Below are 22,142 nucleotides of genomic sequence, written 5' to 3'. Positions count from 1 at the left end.
CCCTTAGTCGCCTCTTATGACAAGCATGGGTTACTGAAGATCAATATTCTAACCCGGACCTTCCTGAGGTGAGGTGAGGTGAGGTGAGGTGAGGTGAAATTGGATTTAACGTCGTGCTTGAGAATATTCCACTCATATGACGACGTGCAGTGTGTATGTGCGGCTGCTTGTACTAGCCCAGACTTAAGCTGCTTTTATAGTGCTAGCCCACTGAGATACCATGCCACAGTGAAGCATGGATACCCCACTCAGAAACATTATACTGACTCCGAGCCAACCAGTCCTTGTTGTACCCATTAATGCCGAGTGCCAGGCAGGGACCAACAAGTACCATATTTTAACGTCTTTTGGTATGGTGCGGTCGGGGATCGAACCCGCGACCTTCCACTCTCCGGGCTCTAACCACTACACCACGGAGGCGGTCCGGACCTTCCTAATCAGCAGACCATGAAAGACATAACATCAGTTAATGGTATATATTACATAAACAAAAACAATTACATCATCTGATAACATATGAATAATAAATGTCAATTGTTTGTAAATAAACCATGTAAATATTCTGAACATCCAACAGGAATGCATCAACAACAATAAATGCAGGACAAGACTAAAACCAGACACAACAGTCACAGGTCTCACACTATGAATACATACATATTGCTTTAGTGTATTGTCAATCCATATCACAGATAGCCCCATAACTAGTGAGTGAGTGAGTGAGTGAGTTGAGTTTGACACCGCACTCAGCAATATTCCAGCTATATGGCGGCGGTCTGTAAATAATCAAGTCTGGACCAGACAATCCACAGATCAACAGCATGAACATCGATCTACACAATTGGGATGCGATGTGTCAACCCAGTCAGCGAGCCTGATCACTCGATCCCATTAGTCGCCTCTTACGACAAGCATGGGTTACTGAAAGTTCATTCTAACCCGGACCTTCATGGGTGCCTGATAACATTGACACAAAGACTAGACTAAACTGGTACTTCTATTTACTCGTGCTTTAGCATTCACCTACATACAATGTACCTATTACCGTCCAGATCCTATAAATAAACTGTCATACATACGATACATATAACTTGTAATACCAGGGTGTAACAATCTGTGTGATGTTGACATTATTATTCTATAACACTCTGAATATCATATAGTCAACTATTTAGTTTTAGAAAAACTACAGAAACCACAACCACCATCCTTGGAAGCAGTGTTCATATTACCAATACTGCCTTGCTTACAGTACTTAAAGAATACTGAAATATCTTATACAAAGTTTCACAATACAGAAATGTGTCAGAACATTGTTTGAGAAAGACTTAAGTAACATCACAACCCTGGACATATGGTAACAATAATCTCAGGGCTCCAAATAATATTTCAACATCAGGAGTAAGTACTCCTTATAAGTTCAATACAGGAGTACTGGAAAACCTTAAGAGTACATTTAGAGTACTGAATGGAAATTAATGGAATATAAGTAATCTTGTGTTTCGTTTCACATATGCACCACATTGCTACTCTTATGTAAACAGGTCAGTGAACAATAATAAAACAATACTTTTTCAGATAAATACATCTGTAAGTGATTCAAAGACCGCACATTATTGCCGTGGTGAGTATCTGCTACGTTTTCTAAATTATTTCCTACCGTATCGTGCATATTTTTTATCCGCATACATACGCCGATACGGCCCTTATCTGGAGCCCTGAATCTAATAATCGGCTCTGGGTAATGTTCACACAATGTACCTCCATATCACCTGGATGTTTCATAACGTTTTGTTTAGTATGTATTATTCACATATCAAACTACCACCACCACTGCTGCTACTACTACTCCTTTTGATTTTCTTTTAGACCAGAGTTTATGGTTCAGACTAATAAAGCATAATAATGACATCTAAAGTAAAGTTCTAAAAGTATTGTCATAAGGAGAAACAAAAAACACTGATTAAAAATAAAGTCTTTCCTGTATGACAACAGAAAAAGATCTCTTTAAACATAAAATTACCTCCATAAAGCTAGTAAACAGTCATTTTTGGAAGTTACAAATATGAATGTTATACCACAATGGTTGCATGATAAACCAACTATCAAACAAATCACTCTGCTGGGCGATCATTCCTCATCGATATGTTATACTTCATAGCTTCTGAACTTCCGCAGCATATTGGATGCTGGGTCTCTCTCCCATGGCACCTGTTTTCTGGGGCTTGTTCCTGGAGACTTGTTCTCTGCTGTCGTACCTGGAATATCAACATGGAAGCAGATGATCTTAGTAAAAGATTGCTGTTTATTGTCATTACAGTTATTTGTTTGTAGTCAGTATTTTGTACAAGACAAAATACTTCTGAAACACATTATCAATTATTTAGTCGATTGTTGTACAAACTAATATTCAGTTAAGGCCAGACCAATTTTATTTCTTGTTTTACAGATCCGCCGGTCGTATAGTTTCAAGAATATGAAAAAATAAATAATAAAGTAATTTTCCCTGTTCAAAAACTATAATCCTCATGTATTTATTGGCCAAAAATGTAAACTTACCAAAAAACCTTTTGGGATATTTCACTAATCATTGAAAACACAACACATTTTGTACTAAAACTTTCTGATACCACACTGATAATTCAATATTAGTGAGAAACCGACCATTACAAAATAAAAACCCAGTTGTTGGTATGGGTAATTCTTGTTCCTAGTCCTGACACTACAGAAGGGTTAGGCAGTGCCATTACCTGATCAGTCTGAAACTAGTGAGAAATTGGCAGGATGAATACTTCTCAAGTAAAACCTACTTACTTTACATGTTGAACAGTATTTGTTTACTGGTTAATGCCACACACATCAATATTTCAAATATATGGTGGCACTCTGTAAATAATTGAGTTTGGACCAGACAAGACAGTGATCAGCATCATGATCATCAATCTACGCAATTGCGATTCAATGATGTGTCAACCCAGTCAGCAAGCCTGACTGCCTGATCTGGTTAGTCGCCTCTTGTGACAAGCACAGGCTGTGGAACAGAGGGTGAGATGGATAACACAGATAATGCCTACCGGTACCTCTACGATATTTACTTTGTCTATATACACTTATTCAATTCTCATTCAGGCATATACAGTAATAACATGCTCAGCTAGCTCTAATGAAGCAGGGGCGGTGGGATAGCCTAATGGTTAAAGCGTTGACTCGTCACGCCGAAGACCCGGGTTTGAATCCCCACATGGGTACAATGTGTGAAGCCCATTTCTGGTGTCCCCCACGGTGATGTTGCTGGAATATTGCTAAAAGCGGCGTAAAACCAAACTCAGTCAGTCAGTCAGTCTAATGAAGCAGGCTCAACACAGACAACCTCAACTGTATCAAACAAACATACAAGTATAACTTGTTTGAGAGGCATTTTAGAAGTTGAAAAGATAAAGGAAAACAAAGTTCTATGGATAGTCAACTTCTTTAATGCAAAGAGTGCAACTTTTGGCATAGGTACTAACACCGTTATCAAGCAAGTAATAACGGTGTTAGTACCTACACCGAAACGTCGCATTCATTGCAATAAAGAAGTTGACTATCCATAGAACTTGGTTTTCCTTTTCAAACATACCAGTAGCTGCAGATGTTGAATGTAAGGAATGAGGAGTTGTCTGCCCATGTTTAGGTGAGCTGTGTGAACCTCCTGAAGTGTCATCAAGCATGGGTTTGGTCTTCACAGATGCCCAGTGCATTGACTGGAAATATAAAATAAGAAATAAATTCCCTCAACAACATTTGGAAGTAGAATATTGAACTAATGATAATAAAGTATGGGTGATGAACTTCATATTTAAATAATAAATGTTGTGGTGTAGATTCTAACATCACGTCAACATCAAGAATGGTAGAATTTAATCTGAAATGTCAGTGTCAGTACAATGAAGAATTTCACCATCCACTCTAATATGCTGTTAGTATATTATACAGAGAGTAAAATATTCTGTACGATGTGAATCTTCAAATGTTTATGGCACGCAACAACAATGACACATTTTGCTGATGTTCGGGCTTTAACTGGGTAACATTGTTTGACAAAAGGTGGTTAAACAATGCCATTTCAGTACTAAGACAATCTGCCTCTATGGCAACATCTGTAGCAGATCCTCAAGACAGATGAGGAGCCACAATCACATTGAGGATTATGGTACAATTCATCACACAATCCAGGCTGGTTGAGGATACAGTTTTGATAATATTCTACATACCCTATGGGAAGGGCTGCTTACCCTTAACGTCTCTTCACTTAGAGCGTCCGCCCGGTGAGCGGAAGGTCGCGGGTTTGATCCCCGACCGCATCATACCAAAAGACGTTAAAATATGGTACTTGTTGGTCCCTGCCTGGCGCTCGGCAATAATGGGTACAACAAGGACTGGTCAATATGGAACACGTTTTTATGGATAACAACTTCTTTATTTCGTGAGTGCGACGTTTCGATACAGATTCTTGTACCATTGTCTTGCTTGACAACGGTACAAGAATCTGTATCGAACAACGACGCATCTAAAATAAAAAGAAGTTGTTATCCATTAAAACGTGTTCCATATTGTACGTCTCAACTTCTAAAAATGCCACTCAAACAAGGACTGGTCAGCTTGGAGTCAGTATAATGTGTCTGAGTGGGGTATTTTATGCTTCACTGCGGCATGGTATCTCAGTGGGCTAGCACTATAAAACCAGCTTAAGTCTGGGCTAGTACAAACAGCCGCATACATACACATACGCACGCATGCACGTCTTCATATGAGCGAAATATTCTCAAGCACGACGTTAAACCCAATTTCACCTCACCTCACTCTTAAATCACTGAAATGATGGGATGAAATTGAGAACTTTGCATACCATTTTTTTGCGCTTATCTTCAACAGGTATGTGATATATTTCCATGAGATAAAGACAATATGATTTACTTACTGTGTGTACAGAATCTCTGAGCCCTTTCCACTGATCATATGTCATCATCACACCAGACTGGCGCCATTGGTCATACTTGGCTCTACTCTCGGGATCAGACAGTGTTTCTTTTGCCTTTTGTAGACGAGTGAATTGTTCTGCTGTAATCAGGATCAATTGGCATCAACACAATGTCATTGAAATCAGATACAAGTGTAATGTCATCAATACAATACCTCCCATGCAAGAACTCTTGGACCAATCAGATGTCAGCTTTCTAAGTGATTTGGACTCCTTTCTTAACCTCATATCTGATCTCATGAACACGATGAATAAAAAACAGATCCACAAAGAACATAATAATAATGTGTCCATTGGCGGATCCAGAGGGGGGGTTCAGGGGGTTCGAACCCGAACCACACCCCCCCACCCCAAAAATGACTTAAGACTACATTGAAGATTTTTTTGCGTTGCCGGAGCCAATAGGGGATTCAGGGGGTTCAAACCCCCTGAACCCCCCCTTTCAAAATTCCTGGATCCACCCATGGTGTCTAAACAAGATATAACAGTAGCTGACAGAGCATTTATAATTGTGGGCTCTTCTTAAAATGTTCTAGGTTTTTGTCCTTTGCCAGTCTATTGCTTTAGTGCCATGTGTGTTAAAGATAGATACTAGATCTCTGAGTAGTTCTGTACAACACTGCTTCGATTAGGATGAGAAGTGTACCATTATCATTTCCTACACATTTTCCAGACCAATCTGTAAGTTATCTTTATAAGCATCCCCTGCCATATAATTGCCTGATATTCTTGAGTTTCATTTGTTCCCTACCCCACAATACACTTTTCAGTATCGTATATTACCGTAGATAAGCCGACCCCATAGATAAGCGATAAGCTGACCCCCACGTTCATGAGGGTATGTATAACCTTAGTGTTGATTATATATAGTTTACATTTATAGAGCAAAACCTGTAATTAAAATTACACAATGCTGGGTTGAATAATAGTATTCTGTACCATATTTTACTGATGACTGCGTCAGAATTCATCCCGTTATATTATTTTGCATGTTTGAACTTGATCCCCGGGAAACGTGTGCACAGCTGATTGCTATTTCCGGCTCAAATACACACGATAATCTTAATCCCTGCTAATAATTCAATGCCCAGCACAAACATCTTACAACTTAAAAGGTAAATAATCTTGTCTAGTGATGTTTAATTGTAAATTTGATGTCTTTACTGACAAAGTCGTCTTCTGTTGTTTGTTCACGTGAAGTGATACTATGTTGTTTTCTTACCCCTGAAAAAAAGTTTGACGAAAGCGTAACCCATAGATAAGCCGACCCCCTTCTACAGACTGCTTTTCTTGGTCCTCAAAATTCGGCTTATATACAGTAGTTTTAATGAATGTGAGAGCTCACGCACGCATGCACAAACACACCATGGTAAATTATCTTATTAAGACCAATACGGTAAGTGATTGACATATACAGCATTTGAGCCATGTTACTGTAGAAACATATCCATTCCATCAGAGCTACTGATAACCTGTTGAGTCATTGAGTTATGTACTCGCTTGTGTTCATCTCAATTGGGTATCCTAATTTTCCTTTGGGTAACCAAATATATTGTACCCACCTCACTCAAACTCAGTTGGGTATTTTGCCATTTTCCATTAATTATAAAAATATAATAAAGTATAAAATTTTGTTTTTTAAAGGTTTGTTATCTATATTTGATCTGTAACATAAGAAACGATAAGAAAGACTGCAAGTTACCAGGTTCATGTGCTCTCGATATACCTTAATCAGGGATGGCAATTTTCCGCTGATCCGAGGATTTCCGCTGATTTTATTTCAAATTGTTCAATTGTAAATCGTCTAAATCCATTGAGAAACCCTCAACTTGATGACACAATATTAAGTTTTCCGCTGAAAATAGATTTTCCTGTTGCCATCCCTGCTTAATTATTTGATCTATTTTACTATGTACGCATGTAAGATTAAATGTATTGAGTATTTACAAAACTTCAAGCGTATTTGTATGCAAAAGACTTAATAGGAATTGAGTTATCACACAAATATTTGTGTAATTTACGCAGATACGCAGGTTATCTGTACCTCTGATTCCATACTAGGCTGGCAGATATTAAACTTTGTATGTGAGGATGTCAAGGGATAATAAACATAATGGTACGCCTTACATAAATCAATTCACTTTGTCTGATCAAAAGACATGAATCCAACTTGGTAAAGGGATCTTTTTATCATGTTTATCAGGTAAAAGGACTGAACCCTGAATGAGTACATGTAGGAATACCAGGGCTCCAGATAAGGGCCGTATCGGCGTATGTATGGATATAAAATAAGCGCGATGCGGTAGGAAATAATTTAGAAAACGTAGCAGATACGCACCACAGCAATGGTGTACGGTCTTAGAATCATTTACAGACGTATTTATCTGACAAAAAGTATTGTTTTATTGTCTATTGACCTGTTTACACAAGACTAGCAATGTTGTGGTGCATATATGAAACGAAACACAAGATTACTGATACTCCATTAAATTCCACTCAGTACTCTAAATGTACTCTTATTGTTTTCCAGTACTCCTATATTGAAAAATAAGGAATACGTACTCCTGATCATGAAAAATTATCTGGAGCCCTGAATACCTGACCTGGATGATTACTCTTGGTTGTTCAATATGAGAAACAATTAATGTAGTCGTTAACAATAATCATGTTTACTGATGAATGATGAATGGGATAAGCCAAGAATGGGATATTGGAATGACTTTAACAAATCTCCTAGGACTGCCATTAGCCCAAGCCAATACATACCCGCCTTTTTGTAGTACTTAATGATACTTTGCTAAGGCTGCTATAGAAACTGTCAGCCAATTTTATTACATATATTTTTTATGTTCCTAGGATAGGGAATAACATGTCCTGAACTAAGTCTGTGGACTGAGGAAGCCTGATGGATCAGTGAGTGAGTGACATTGGTTTTACGCCGCTTTTAGCAATCCACCAATATCACGGTGGGAGACACCAGAAATGGGCTTCACACATTGTACCCATGTGGGGAATCGAACCCATGTCTTCAGCATGGCAGGCGAACGCTTTAACCACTAGGCTAACCCACCGCCCTGAGGGATCAGTGAAGTGATACTAAAGACATGTTCTGGAGACATATAGAGTGTACCTTATAATACTATTTATTGAGTTAGGTACAGATTCAATAGCTGCACTGATTCTTTCATGGACAAACCTGCTTTAGGGTCTTCTGGGTGTTTGTCTGGATGACAGTCAAGGACTCTTGCTTTATATTCTTTAACTATCTGCTCAGTCTGAAGAAGGAAACAGACATACATATATAGATAACTGACTACTTCATGGATTCATAACAAAAACTTTTGATCTTTTGTCTATTTGAATATTTGACCCCCACCCCTCCCCATTGTTTAACATAACAACACTCAGCAATATTCCAGCTATATGGCAGCGGTTTGTAAATAATTGAGTCTGGACCAGACAATAATGTGATCAACCGCATGAGCATCGATCTACGCAGAAGCCTGAGAAGGGATACAATAACATGTGTTAAGCAAGTCAGTGAGACTGAGGACTTGATCCTGGTTAGTCGCCTCAGAGTCATACAACAAGCATGGGTTGCTGAAGACCAATTCTATCTGGGATCTTAAAAATTCATGGGTAAAACTTTTTATCAGCCACATCAGGTGCTCAAGCACTTGTACACATTGGTTGTCTTTTATTTCATATAAAGTATTACCTCAACTGAAGGCCACTGTATATGCAAGTGTGGTTGACATACTCTTTAATTAATCTGCAGATGAATACTGTCTTAACACTGTTCAAAATGTCATTTTCTCAGTAGAGTCATCAATGTCTAGGACGTATACGTATTTCTTTAGACATAAATTACAGTGCAAGAATAACTTACGTTTGAAAGTTCGTCGCATCCAAGAATTTGATAATAATCATCTTCTAATTTCCTTTCAAAGTTCAATATTTCCTCCATCCCTGAATCCCTAACAGGTGCGTTCTCACAGTTCTGTTTACAAGTGGAGGGAGACTTCATTATTGTGTATTATTTTATAAAATTTAACAAAGCTTTATAAGAGGATAATAGTCATTTAAGTGTGGCACGGTATAAAAGAAAGTCTTTTACTATTATTTGGAGTACATGTATATATTTTTATCATCTTGGTGGATGCATTAAGGTTTAAATGATTCTCAGAAGAGAAACACAGCCACTCCCTGCTCGGTAGGATTTCGTAGCGCAAGCGCAGTTCACTCTCGCGTCAAACTCAATATGGCGAACCAGGAAGATTCAGCATTTGAAATCCCTCTTAAACGTCCCAGGCTTGATGGGACTGATTGTGAGGGTCCACCTAGTCAAGGTGGAACCTTGTTAGATACTTGTGAAAGTAAAGACACAACTAAACCTGACAACCTCGGAGGACCGATTGGAGGTACAGGTAAAATGACATGTGAAGCTTTTTCTTGTTCTGAAGAATTGGTCAGTTCTGTCATAACAAAGTAACAGTAAGTGCATATCATGATTGTTTGTGTTACATAATGATCGTATAGACACCTAGTCGCGTTCTCTCAGAAAGATACCATGGGTTTTCATGTTTATTCAACAATGAGAACGCACACTTTGGACTCCAACTCTTTTGTTGACATGAGATTTTCAAAGTAAACTTTCATTGAACATGATGAAGGGGGGTCATAAGGTGACACTGTAGATGAATTCGAGTACCAAAAGTGAATCAGTTATGTCAATATTATGTGAAAGATACTCTTTACGGGTGCATCGGTTATTAATATTAATCTAACAGTAACACTGTATCCAGGATTAGACTCAGTTTGGTTCATCCAATTAGCCAACACTTTACCATGAGACTACTGATGCTATCATAACTGAATAGTGCTTGTTTACCAAGTCATCAACACCCAAATCTTGATGTTTATTGGCATGTGCTGAAGTCAGTTTGTCTGCAAACTGACAAAAATTGCAATGAGACTGTCAAGTTCCATTGATTAGTAAGTTAGCAGAGATGGCTAATCCATATACTACCTCATAGTTAACCCTTAGGGTTGTACACTAACCTTTAGGAATGAAAAGCAAAGAGTCACGTAAGATCTCTGAAGCAAGAGCTGCAGCCTTCAGACTGAGCCAGTTATTGCTATGTAATCTGCACCCGGTAAACCGCATTGTTGCTAATATATGTGATGATACTGTTTTTAGAAAGTTATTTCACAGTCACACTGTATGCGATATGTATTTTGTACAATTGCATCATTGCACTAGTTAGAACACTGTCCTGGCTATGGAATATTTCTGAGTGTAGTGTTAAAAAAAACAGAAATGATATGACATGCATATGATCATGTATGTATGCACATTTGCCCACATTTGTACTGTTTTCTTCATAATTGTAGCATGTCCATATCCATCAGCCTTGGTGTCATCAGAGATGACAGAGACAGACTCCATGAAAGTGAATGATGGTTCCTCATCGGAAGAGGTATATTTCTTGTCAAAGTCAATCCTGATGATTTCATTGTTTTATTATGCATCAATCCTTTTGTAGTTGGATATACATTGGATTGCAGTTCATCAATTGAGCAATAGTGCGTAAAATGATTGTCCAGGACAAAGATTCATCATTTTTATATATGTTAACTTAACATGGGTGATTGACTTTGTTTGTTAAGATGGTAACTAATGTTCATGGAACCATAATGTTTCCTTCTATCAGCTGTACACAATGTAAATCGTATCTAAAAATTGTGACATCGATCACATTTCTATAGCATTGTGATTGTGCATATATATGTACAGAATGTATCTTTGCATTCCTGTGATTTGTGACATTTTCATAATTGTCTGAAAATAATATGTTCACACTCAGTGATTTGATTATGTGAGGAAGACCATGTTTGTAGTTTCTTGTATATACTTGGTTGGAATAAAATATAATATAAAATACTTTTCCATGTATATTCTGTGAAGATTTCTTGAGCATTTTTACTTGTAGTCAGAAAACCGATATCTTAGACAATGGCAACCAATACTATACCAAAGTACATATATAAATGATACTCAAACTTTGTCTATTACAAATTCATACAAAATTCAGTTTTAGTGTATTTTGAAAGATGCTTTCTTGTCCCAGGTGGATATAACAACAGGTGACAATTCTGACAATTCTGACAATTTGAGTGACCTCTCTGGTATGAGTGAAGATGCATGGAAGCCGATTGCAGGTAAAACTGTTTGTCAAAGAACTGTAGCATCTGCAGAGATGTAACTGCATCAGTTGTTTATGTCTTGATTTAACAAACATACTTTCTAAAGTTTAATTTGATGTTTCATTTTTTATGATATTTCCCGAGCCCACTGATAATTGCTGATGCAAGCAAGATCAGTCGATTGACTGATTATTCAGTCAATCAGTCCAGCACTACTTATGACATTCGTTGCATTAAGGTTGCTTTCTACAATGGCACCCTGAGTTTTATAATGAGCTGAACTGATTGCTGTGTTACATGTTAAAAGCAGGTCCACTTTCCTGGGTACAGCGGCAGATGTCTGATGGACAGAATCCACGGGACATTCTCAGGGAGTTGGTGACAGCTGATGCAGTTATCTCCCCTGATCTGGATGACTTCACCTTGTGGCAGATAATCATTAACCTCATGTCAGAGCCACCTAAACGCAAGAAACTACACAACATAAATACTCTGGACGATGTGCTGGACCTGATGAGAACTTGCAAGAAGATTATGGTTCTCACTGGTGCTGGAGTAAGTCTGCATGGTGTTTTGGATAACCACTATTTCTGAGATAGAGAATGCTGACATACAGATATGGGGTTTGATCAGATACAGAAAATTACATCCTATATCATAATAGTTAGGAATGGAAGCAGTTACTGTCTAATGTTAGTCCTATTGGATGATAAGAGTTTGGATTTGAAAGCTTGTATGTAATATGTATCTGATATTTCTGTTTTGATAACACAGCCATTATTCGTTTTGTCCGCTTTACATATTGCCTTGAATAAAACAGAAGTTCCAGTGTAGAGCTTGTATAATAAGACTGCACTCATACTTTGTGTTATGGGTAAAGAGTTAGTCTGGGACCATGTTTATATTTATGAAAGATATAAATTGTGGAATTTGATTCGACATCTATTTTTACCATTCTTCAAACCAGCCTCAAAATGAGCTGAAGTTGCAAAGGGTCAAGAGAGTATCTTGTTGATTGTGTTACTTACATTGTTGTGCTGTTGACCTCAGAGCAACTTCTTCCTGTGTGTTGATGAAGGATTGTTCTAGGTTTCAGTCTCCTGCGGTATTCCGGACTTCCGATCACGGAATGGTATCTATGCACGATTGGCAGTCGACTTCCCAGACCTTCCAGATCCACAGGCTATGTTTGATATCAGATATTTCCAAAATGACCCACGGCCATTCTTCAAATTTGCAAAAGTGAGTACTGGTAGATTTAATTTGCATGAAGATATATCAAGCATGAATGAGTGGAGACCATCATTGTTATGCTGTGTCTGTTCTTAACAAAGAGTTTGAGGACATGTCACTCCTTATTCATAATATTTTCTAACTGTCAAGTAGAGTAAAGGAAAAAAATGAACTCCAATACCGGTAATATTTTATCACAAAATATGGCTTAGAGTCAATGTTTTTCTATCTTTTTTAACATCACCAACCTGACATCACCATCACAGACCTGTCCTGGAATATTGCTGGACCTATGTTCAAAGCAGCATGACACCATCCTCAACAGCTCAGTCACCATGCTGTCACCACTAATTAGCAAATCGTTTACCGTTTTTGTTGAACACCTGAAAATTTTCAATGTTATCTACTTGTTAGGTTGAAGTGGTGTTTAAATTTGCAGGAAATCTACCCAGGCCAGTTTGAACCATCTCGATGTCACAAGTTTATCCAGTTGATAGAGCAACATGGCAAGTTATTGAGAAACTACACGCAGAACATTGATACCCTGGAACAAGTGGCTGGCATCAGGAATGTCATACAGTGTCATGGTAAGCAACTACGCAAACATCCTATTATATTACTCTTCTTTGGTAGAGTCCTTCAGATGTGCCATGGTCATAGGTCCAAGTCCAGATACACCCTCATTAAAATCAGATGTATTGTTCAATGTGGTATAAAACACAACTCAATCACTATCACCATGATAACCATGTCTCATATGATACTTTATAGCAGCGCTAGCTCTTTGGTATCTCAGGACCCGTGAAGATTCGGACTAGAATTGATCTTCAGTAACCCATGCTTATCTTAAGAGGCGACTAAAGGGATCGGGTGGTCAGGCTCGCTGACTTGGTTGACACGTCTTCGTATCCCAATTGCGTAGATCGATGCTCATGCTGTTAATCGCTGGGTTGTCTAGTCCAGACTCGATTATTTACAGGCCACCGCCATATGGCTGGAATATTGCTGAGTGCGGTGTAAAACTTAACTCACTCACTCACTCACTTGGTATCTCAGACTTTTAGGAGCTGCATATCATGGCAGTTGTGTACTATGGGTACGATGTGTGAAGCTTGTTTATGGTGTACTTTACGGTGATATTGCTGGAATGTTGAAAGTATTGTAAAACTATAGTCACTGGATGTATATTTGTAGGTTCTTTTGCTGGTGCTACATGTATGGTGTGCAGGCACAAAGTCACTGCTGAGGATGTTAAAGAAGACATCTTTAACCAGGTATACATTGAACTGATGCTTGAAATTAAATCATAGCCCAATATTAAGGATTTGGGTTTTTTCGGATTAATGCAGTATTGCACCTAAGGATCTTCCTTTATTTTGAGACCGCCTCCGTGGTGTAGTGGTTAGAGCGTCCGCCCGGAGAGCGGAAGGTCGCGGGTTCGATCCCCAACCGCGTCATACCAAAAGGCGTTAAAATATGGTACTTCTTGGTCCCTGCCTGGCGCTCGGCATTAATGGGTACAACAAGGACTGGTCGGCTCGGAGTCAGTATAATGTGTCTGAGTGGGGTATTCATGCTTCACTGCGGCATGATATCTCAGTGGGCTAGCACTATAAAACCAGCTTAAGTCTGGGCTAGTACAAGCAGCCGCACATACACATACACACGCATGCACGTCGTCATATGAGCGAAATATTCTCAAGCACGACGTTAAACCCAATTTCACCTCACCTCACCTCCTTTATTTTGAACATGCTGGTATGATTGTTTGACTGTTGTCTACTGTAAGGCATTTTGTCAAAGATGTGTTAGGATCCACAATGTGCTGTGGAGAGTTGGGCATGCTCCTGTGAATCCCAGATTCACCCTGATTATGAATACTGGTTTGTCAGCGCTAAATGGCTGCTGTACATTCCTTCACATAGGCCTTCTCATTTGACTCAAATTACAATTCCAAGTCTAGTAAACTTCTGTGTTGTCTTGTAGCATGGATAATAATAAACAACTTAAACTGATGGCATGAGTCAAGTTCAATAAAAGCTTTTGGCACAGATTACACCTACATCTGTTTCTCAAAAACACTCCTGATAACAGTTAAATAATTTCAATTTCCTGGAAACCAACTTTGTGCATTATCTCCACAGATAATCCCACGCTGCCCAGTGTGTCCGGCAGACTCTCCTATGTCCATATTGAAACCAGACATTGTATTTTTTGGTGAGAGTCTGCCTGATGAGTTTCATCGTCAGATGGCTGAAGACAAAGACGAGTGTGATCTTCTCATTGTTATCGGGTCCTCCCTCAAAGTCAGGCCTGTTGCCCTCATTCCAAGTAAGTCTCTTCCTTCAAGCAGGGCAGTGGGGTAGAATAGTGGTTAACGTGTTGGCTTGTCATGCCGAAGACCTGGGTTCAATTCCCCACATGGGTACAATGTGTGAAGCTCATTTCTGGTGTACCCGGCTGTGTGTGATATTGATGAAATATTGCTAAAAGCAATGTAAAACCTCACTCACTCACTCGAGCCTCAGTGTTAACTGTATTGTGTCTTGATGTCATGGCCATTGACTTATGATACTCACTCACTCACTCACTCACTCCTCACTCACTCACTCACTCACTCACTCACTCACTCACTCACTCACTCACTCACTCACGCCTCAATGTTAACAGTATTGTTTGATTCTTAGCTAACCCTAATGAAGGGCAAGTGTCTTGATGTCATGGCCATTTGACTTATGAAGCTAGAATTAGAATTCGATCCTAAACTTGGACACAGTTTATAAAGAAAATCAGTAAGTGTAATCTCTTCTTTCTTTACATATGAATAATGCCATGCATTGAAATTAAGGTACACAGATGCCTTGATCAGTATTATTGAAAAAAAGCTTCTTTAAAAATTTCAGTTAACTTATCGTTTTTGATAACCTTTTTCAGATTCCCTCCCATCCAGTGTACCTCAAATCCTGATCAACCGAGAACCTTTGTCTCACATGAACTTTGATGTGGAGTTGCTGGGAGACTGTGACTGTATTATCAGTGAACTCTGCAAGCGGTTAGGGTCAGGCTGGTCCCACCTTGCAGACAAAACACCTCCCCTTGTACAGATCCGACGGACAGAGCTGGCCACGCCCCCCTCTCTCAGTGCAGTCATGTCAGGGGTAGATCTCACTGAGAACATGAATCACAAAGACACAGATAGTGCAGTGACAACTGAAAACACAATCCTACCACAATCAAGTCCATGTTTGTCAAACGATGCTGGTGTTAAAGCTGATGTTAAAATGTGTGTTGATACTGATGTTAAACCATCAGTTGTTGCAGATGTTAATTCTGTTGCTGCAGACATTGATGCATCACTTGTAGCTGGTGTTAAGACATTGATTGCTGCTGCTGCTGAAGCATCATCTCTTATTGAGGCAAAAACATCGATTGCTGCTGATGTCAAATCATTAGTTAATGCTGATGTTAAGCCACCAGTGGTTACTGATATTCAAAGATCTGGTGCTGAATCTGACTCTTCAAGTTTTCCAAGAGATACCTTGGAAGTGTCTCATAAAAGTAACACTATTGAAATTAGTAGAGAGTCAAAAGCAGATGTTACCACGACTGACAACAAGAGTGAAATAACAGAACAAACACATACGGAATCAGGCAGTGAGAGTTATCTCCCCTAGCAAGGCCCACATAGATATTGTGACAGGGGAGGAGGAGGCAACAGTGACTGAGGAGGAAAAAGAGCTGTATGGAGCTCTGGACACATCGCTGCAGGAGATGCAGAAAATGTGGCACATCCATGAGAGGGAAAGTGTTGCCAAGAGGCTGCAAGGTAATTAGAAGTCTCCTTGAAATAATACAGTGGAAGCCCACTAAACCAGCATGTTGGGACCGGCAAAAGGTGTCGGTATAGAGGGCGTGCCGGTTTAGAGAACTTTTCCCTTTTCAACCTGAGAATGATCTTCCGTGTGCCGTAAAATACGACTGAACAATGTGTTGATAGTCATCATATTCTTTATTCATCAATAAAGATAACATCATAAATACACATATCAACACAAATGTAGGTGTTCAGTACAGCTTCCAAACATTTATGTTATAATTCATAACTCTGAAGTTTCAAGTCCGAAACTGTTTGCCTGCCAATTTGGTACTTAAATGCAAGATCTTTTTGAGAAGGCCGAGGAGTTACATCAAAATATTTTATCAGCTGAATTTTCTGTTCAAGAGTTAATTCCAATCTAGCCCGCTTGACTGGTCTAGCCATAATAACACGGTGAGGGATGACAAATTGTGACACGACAATTTATTTATAATACAAGTCACATGTCACTCATCAATTTACCTTACCTACTTATCCATACTCCTTTTATCAGGCAACATCAATGAGCTTAATGCGTAATCCACTGTGTTGTTAATACACGTTCAGCCGAGATACCGGATGCCGATTTAGAGAGCGTTAATTACTGTACAAACAGTCAATTGGGTGGCCTTTGTTGTGCAGAAATACAGAATAGACTGACGCCGGATTAGAGGGCGTGTAAATGGTCATAAATTAACTAGCTTCTGCCGGGACCAAATTCTAGTACAGATATCGAGGGCATGCCGGATTGGAGGGCTGCTGGTTAAGAGGACTTCCACTGTATGTGATTGTGTTTCAACTTGCAGTCATGCCAGTAAGACTTAGCTTGAAGTGGTTGCCTCATCATGTTCATGTAATTATATATGTACATGATGAGTACTGAATTAACTAGACTGGTCTGTCTCGCTGACCACAATTGTGAAGATCTGGGTAGAATGGGTCTTCAGCAATCCATGCTTGACGACTAATGGGATCGGGTGGTCAGGCTCACTGAATTGGTTGACACATATCATCTTATCCCAGTTGTTTAGATCAATGCTCATGCTGTTGATCACTGGATTGTCTGGTCCAGTTTCAATTATTTACAGACAGCCGTCATATAGCTGGAATATTGCTGGGTGTGCCGTTGAACAACAAACAAACAAACAAACACTGACCACAAGAGGGATTACTGATTAAATATGCACCGAACAACCTATGCTAGTTGTTACAGTCGATATGATGAATTTGGTGATCAAGTTTGGTAACTCTCAGGACTTAATATCGTTGTAAAGACTTGTGATAGTCATAGCTCGCTCTAAGATCTCCTTGTAGAAGGGAACCCTATACCTCTGGTGTATTTTCAGATGACCAGTTCCTGTTCCTGCCACCCTGTCGGTATGTGTTCCACGGGGCTGAGGTCATGTCGATTGAAGAAGAGTCAGAGGAGAGTGACCAGGACTCGTTAGTGTCCGAGTCCGTGACCTGCACACCAGTCAGTGTGGGGAGGACACTGTGGAAGAGGATAACACCAAGCCCCACCCACACACTGACTCGGGGAACACTGAGACTACAACAGACATTAAACTGTTTGAGGCAACTGGAATCACAGACGTTGGGAAAGAGGCTTGTACTTAGGTGGCAGTCTATCGTTGTTTGTCCACATACTGCTCTCATTCTAAACCACATGCGTCAAGATTTCACATACATTGTAGCTGTTCGTCATAGTGTATTGGAGTCAGGAGTTGGAACCAAAGATCACACAAGACTGCCAAAACATTTTACATTTACAGATATTTTTAGTTACTGCAGGTATCATTATTAGTATTAATCGTAATTATAAATATCAAATGTAACATACAGCTTGCACCGTGGATTTGAGAGGGTTTTTCGGTTTATTTACATATCAGTAAGTAGGTTGATGGTAGACGTGAGTATACAGAGTAAACAAGATGAATCAAACCAAACAATAAGGCAGGGCTCCAGATTTTTTCCTTATCCTGACTCATGCTCTTTTGCTTGTCTTCTTCTTCTTGCGAACATAGTGGAACACTTGTATCTCCTTATTTGAAGCTCCCTTCAAAATAAAATCACTAATTGGTACTCACCACGAGTTGCTCCCCTTTGTCTCCCCTGGCGGGAAAGGTGTAAGCCACCCTCTGGCCATGTGCTTCACTCTCTCCTTCTTAGCCCAGTGAGCAGGATGTGAGGCCTTGTGTCTCCTTACACACATATCCTTTGATAATCTCTTAGTTTTACCTCTCATAGGTTACTATAGAGGTATAGCTAGTATCCTTTACTATTTGTATTGATTAATTATCATTATTTCTACTGTTTATTCCGTGTATTAAGTGATTGTTCAGCTAACTACGTTCATGAAAATCTATGCGATTTGTAGATTACGTTTTCTGCCTCCGATCCACATGTAATATGCCCTAGTTGTTCTCGCCGTTGTGCGTTTAATTCCGTTGCAGTTACTGCATTAATTTATCTCATTCTGCATTTAATAAATATCATCTTTGCGTCTTAAGGCGTGCTGCAGATAGATCAAGCAAACAAAGGGCAAAACATGGCAGAGAGTCAGATATTCCTTCCAGTCAGCTGCTAGCGATCGACCCTCTCCGTCTGGTGTTCTGCTAGAGACCCCTGCGGCAGAGGAGGCGTGGGGCGCATGATCCGTTACCTCGAAAAAGCGACCGGCCTCCCCAGACATCCCGTCATTGCAGACTAAGTCTAAGAGGGCCTCATCGTCGTCTCAAAGCGCAGATTGAGGACACCCAGGGCAGCGCAGACTTCAAAGGGAAATCACGAAGACAGCAAGAACTTTCTCAGCGAGATCGTTCCAGCAGCAGAGTTGGGCCTCTCGATGATCAGCCGATAATCATCCCGACTTACGGCAGAAGAAGCGACCCGGTGTCAGCGACTGTGACTTCTGCAGAGATCTCCATGCAGCCTGATGCCTCTACACCGGCGTCAGGCGTCATTGATGTGAACCCCATCGCAGAAAAGCGCCCGGCGACCGTCTGATCATCCCAGAAGACATGATGCGGCAGATTATGAACATCATGGAGGACCACTACAAACTGCGCCAAGCCGTCCGAACAAGCGAAGGCTCCAGCGTGAACAGCACCCCAGAGGCACCCCGTCAGCGTAGCAGCCAAGGCGATGTCACCTTGGCGAAGGAAGTCCGCACCACCTTGGCGAAGGACCTAGATGTACAGCCAGCGAAGGCCTTAGCGGCGGGGGAGATCATCACCATCTTGATTTCATCTCTAGATATGGACTCAGACCATCAGACATCACGGAAGCCTTAGCGAAGGTCATATCATCGATCCCCGGACGGGCGCAAATGAAGCAGCGAAGGCATTAGCGAAGGACATATGATTCAGATCTTCATCGTCTAGAAGAACATCGAGGGACTGCGAAGAGCAGCGAAGCTATCAACATTCACCTCACAAGTCTCGAGAAGATCATCCCATAGGCGATCTCCACTCCGTTCATCACCAGATTCGATCACCCATCAGATCTCCACATAGAATGGCGCACAAGTCAACTAGATGCGCCACAAACCTCATCAGATATTCACAGACAGCTGCGCGGTCGAAGAGCATCTACAATTTATTAATGATGATGGTTTTGAGGATGATGGAGGAATCATATTTTCTGATGCAGAATCACGGTATTGGATGGTCAATAACCTAGATCTCACATCACCATCTAAAAGTGGCAATACAGCTCAGGCGTATTTGATGAAGGAAGATGATCCAGATGCAATCACTCTACCCCGATCGACCCGATTGCGGCAGTGCCACAGAATCTAGATGCAGCTTTCCAGAAGCTCACGAAAGTTCAGATACCACATCTACCCAACTTTCAAGCCAAGAAGTTCTCCCATAACATGGACTCCTTCTACAAGGCCCAGGACATCGATGAGAACTATAAGATCATCAGCGATGTAAAGAACAAGATTTACAAGATGGATGATGCGCCAAGTTGGCTCATATAGAAACCATGGCCGAGGCGTATGTTCTTTGGGTTAAATAGATCTAGGGCGATCAATGAGACTCTTATTACTAGATTCGGGATTCCACGGCGGAAGATGATAGAATGATTTATTCTGCCTTACTTATGCAAAGAAAGATCAGCAGTTTTTAGCGGATCATCTTACATCTGTTTCAGCAGCACTGACCTTAGCTCGTCGTCAAGGCCTCCTCGCCTCCTGTAATTGGGGAGAACTTTACAGCCCACTTTATACAGCCCGTGGTCGACAACATCCATCTTTGGCGGAGAAATCGACAAAGGTCGCCAAAGGAAGTCTCTAAGGATTCCAGGGGAAGTCCTTATGATTAGATCGATGGACACACTAGCCAGCGTCATTCGTCAGACTTCACAAAGATACTCAGGCAGATCTAAGTTCACGGGCCTACAAAGAGCAAGAGACAGGAAGATAGCCAGCTCTAGAGGTAAAGATTCTTTTGCTGAAACACAGGTTGGAGCGACTGGAGTCTTCCACCCCAGCCGTTCCAGTACAACCAACTCAAGTGGGTGGGCGCCTCCAACTACACTGGGAAAACTGGGGAATACTGCAAGATCCGCTGACAATCGTCTCCAACATTATTCAACTACCAAAGATTTAGTATCCCTCTACAGGACAAGCCTCCGCTGACAATCAAACCCCCAAACCAGATTTACTCCCCAGCTAGTTCAAGAAAAACTACCGGAGAAAAAGATCATCTACAACATGAGCTTTTTCAGCAAGAACTATCTACGCCAAACCACCAAGTTTAGCATGCCACATTAGAAGATTAATAGATGATTAGATCCTATGGACTACATGGGCAGCATAGATCTACAGGATGCCTACTTGCACATCCCATTCATCCCGATTCAGGAAATACCTCCGATTTACTCTAGAAGGGCTACATTACCAGTGGAAAGTACTCCCATTGAATATCATCAGCCCCCTGGCTATTCACGAGGATAGCGAAACCGATTATCAAATTTCTACATCGTCAAAGGGCTACGCGAGTGCGTTTTACCTCGACTGACCGGGATACAAAGTAGATCAAGATCCACTGCGTCTCAAACTACAGTTAAATTACATCATAAAGCTACTAACACAACTAGGTTGGTTAGTAAACTTATAAGTCGGACCTAGTACCATCATAAGACCTACAGTTCCTAGGTATTGATTCATCACAAATCGCATAACCGTATTATGGTACCCAGAAGACCGTTGGCTCAAGATACAACAGACCATTCCACCAGCTCTACTCTCTCCGTTACCACTGCGACAATGGCAGAGCCTACTAGGTCTTCTCACATCAGCCCAAGACATGACTGTCACAGGCAGATTACGAGTTCACGTCCCCTACAGGTCCTCATCAGCAGCACATCTCAGCGATGTACAACCATTCAGTCTGCGAAACATCTCAGACCACATCTACTATGGTGGACCAAGAAATCGAATGTCTGCGAAGGGATTTGTTTAGCAGAGCAGGAATACAAAACCCATCTGTATGTAGGCAGCGTCACTCCAAGGTTGGGGAGCTCATCTCACCAACCACGATATCAGGGTTATGGAATCAGCAAGAATGCAAACTCCATATAAACAGTCTAGAAATGAAAGCTGTAATCAGCGCCATTCTACATTTGGAGCACATTTCTACAAAATGCGCCCTAATGATCCATACAGACAATTCGACAGTGGCGTTCTACATAAACAAGCAAGGCTCAGCAGATCGATGAACCTTTTGAACCTAAGCTTTCAACTGTTAGATTTAATACAAGATCTAAATCTACATGTCAGAGCAGTGCACATTCCGGAGCCAGAAATATACTAGCAGG

General features: G+C 40.5%; 2 protein-coding genes across 2 annotated transcripts; one reads left to right on the top strand and one right to left on the bottom strand.

Annotated features, from left to right (window-relative positions):
- Positions 1-857: 857 nt before the first annotated feature.
- On the bottom strand, positions 858-9,034 carry LOC124289361 (dnaJ homolog subfamily C member 12-like). Its single transcript, XM_046725977.1, has 5 exons — positions 8,910-9,034; positions 8,217-8,295; positions 4,961-5,100; positions 3,620-3,743; positions 858-2,258 (listed from the first exon to the last, which is right to left on the bottom strand). Exons 1-5 carry the CDS (start codon positions 8,985-8,987, stop codon positions 2,149-2,151), a joined length of 531 nt encoding a protein of 176 aa, XP_046581933.1. The 5' UTR covers positions 8,988-9,034; the 3' UTR covers positions 858-2,148.
- A 234-nt stretch (positions 9,035-9,268) lies between these two features.
- On the top strand, positions 9,269-18,289 carry LOC124289362 (NAD-dependent protein deacetylase sirtuin-1-like). Its single transcript, XM_046725978.1, is given in 11 exon segments — positions 9,269-9,447; positions 10,415-10,500; positions 11,152-11,242; positions 11,535-11,782; positions 12,317-12,469; positions 12,900-13,047; positions 13,655-13,734; positions 14,605-14,791; positions 15,395-16,145; positions 16,147-16,286; positions 17,663-18,289. Coding segments are annotated over 11 exon segments (2,508 nt in total). The 5' UTR covers positions 9,269-9,281; the 3' UTR covers positions 18,121-18,289.
- Positions 18,290-22,142: the final 3,853 nt, after the last annotated feature.

This window comes from Haliotis rubra, unplaced genomic scaffold (assembly GCF_003918875.1).
Source record: "Haliotis rubra isolate DU_JTF1 unplaced genomic scaffold, ASM391887v1 Scf44, whole genome shotgun sequence".
Lineage (NCBI taxonomy): Eukaryota > Metazoa > Mollusca > Gastropoda > Lepetellida > Haliotidae > Haliotis > Haliotis rubra.
Note: the sequence above shows the minus strand (reverse complement) of the source record. Positions and strands in the feature narration are given on the sequence as shown.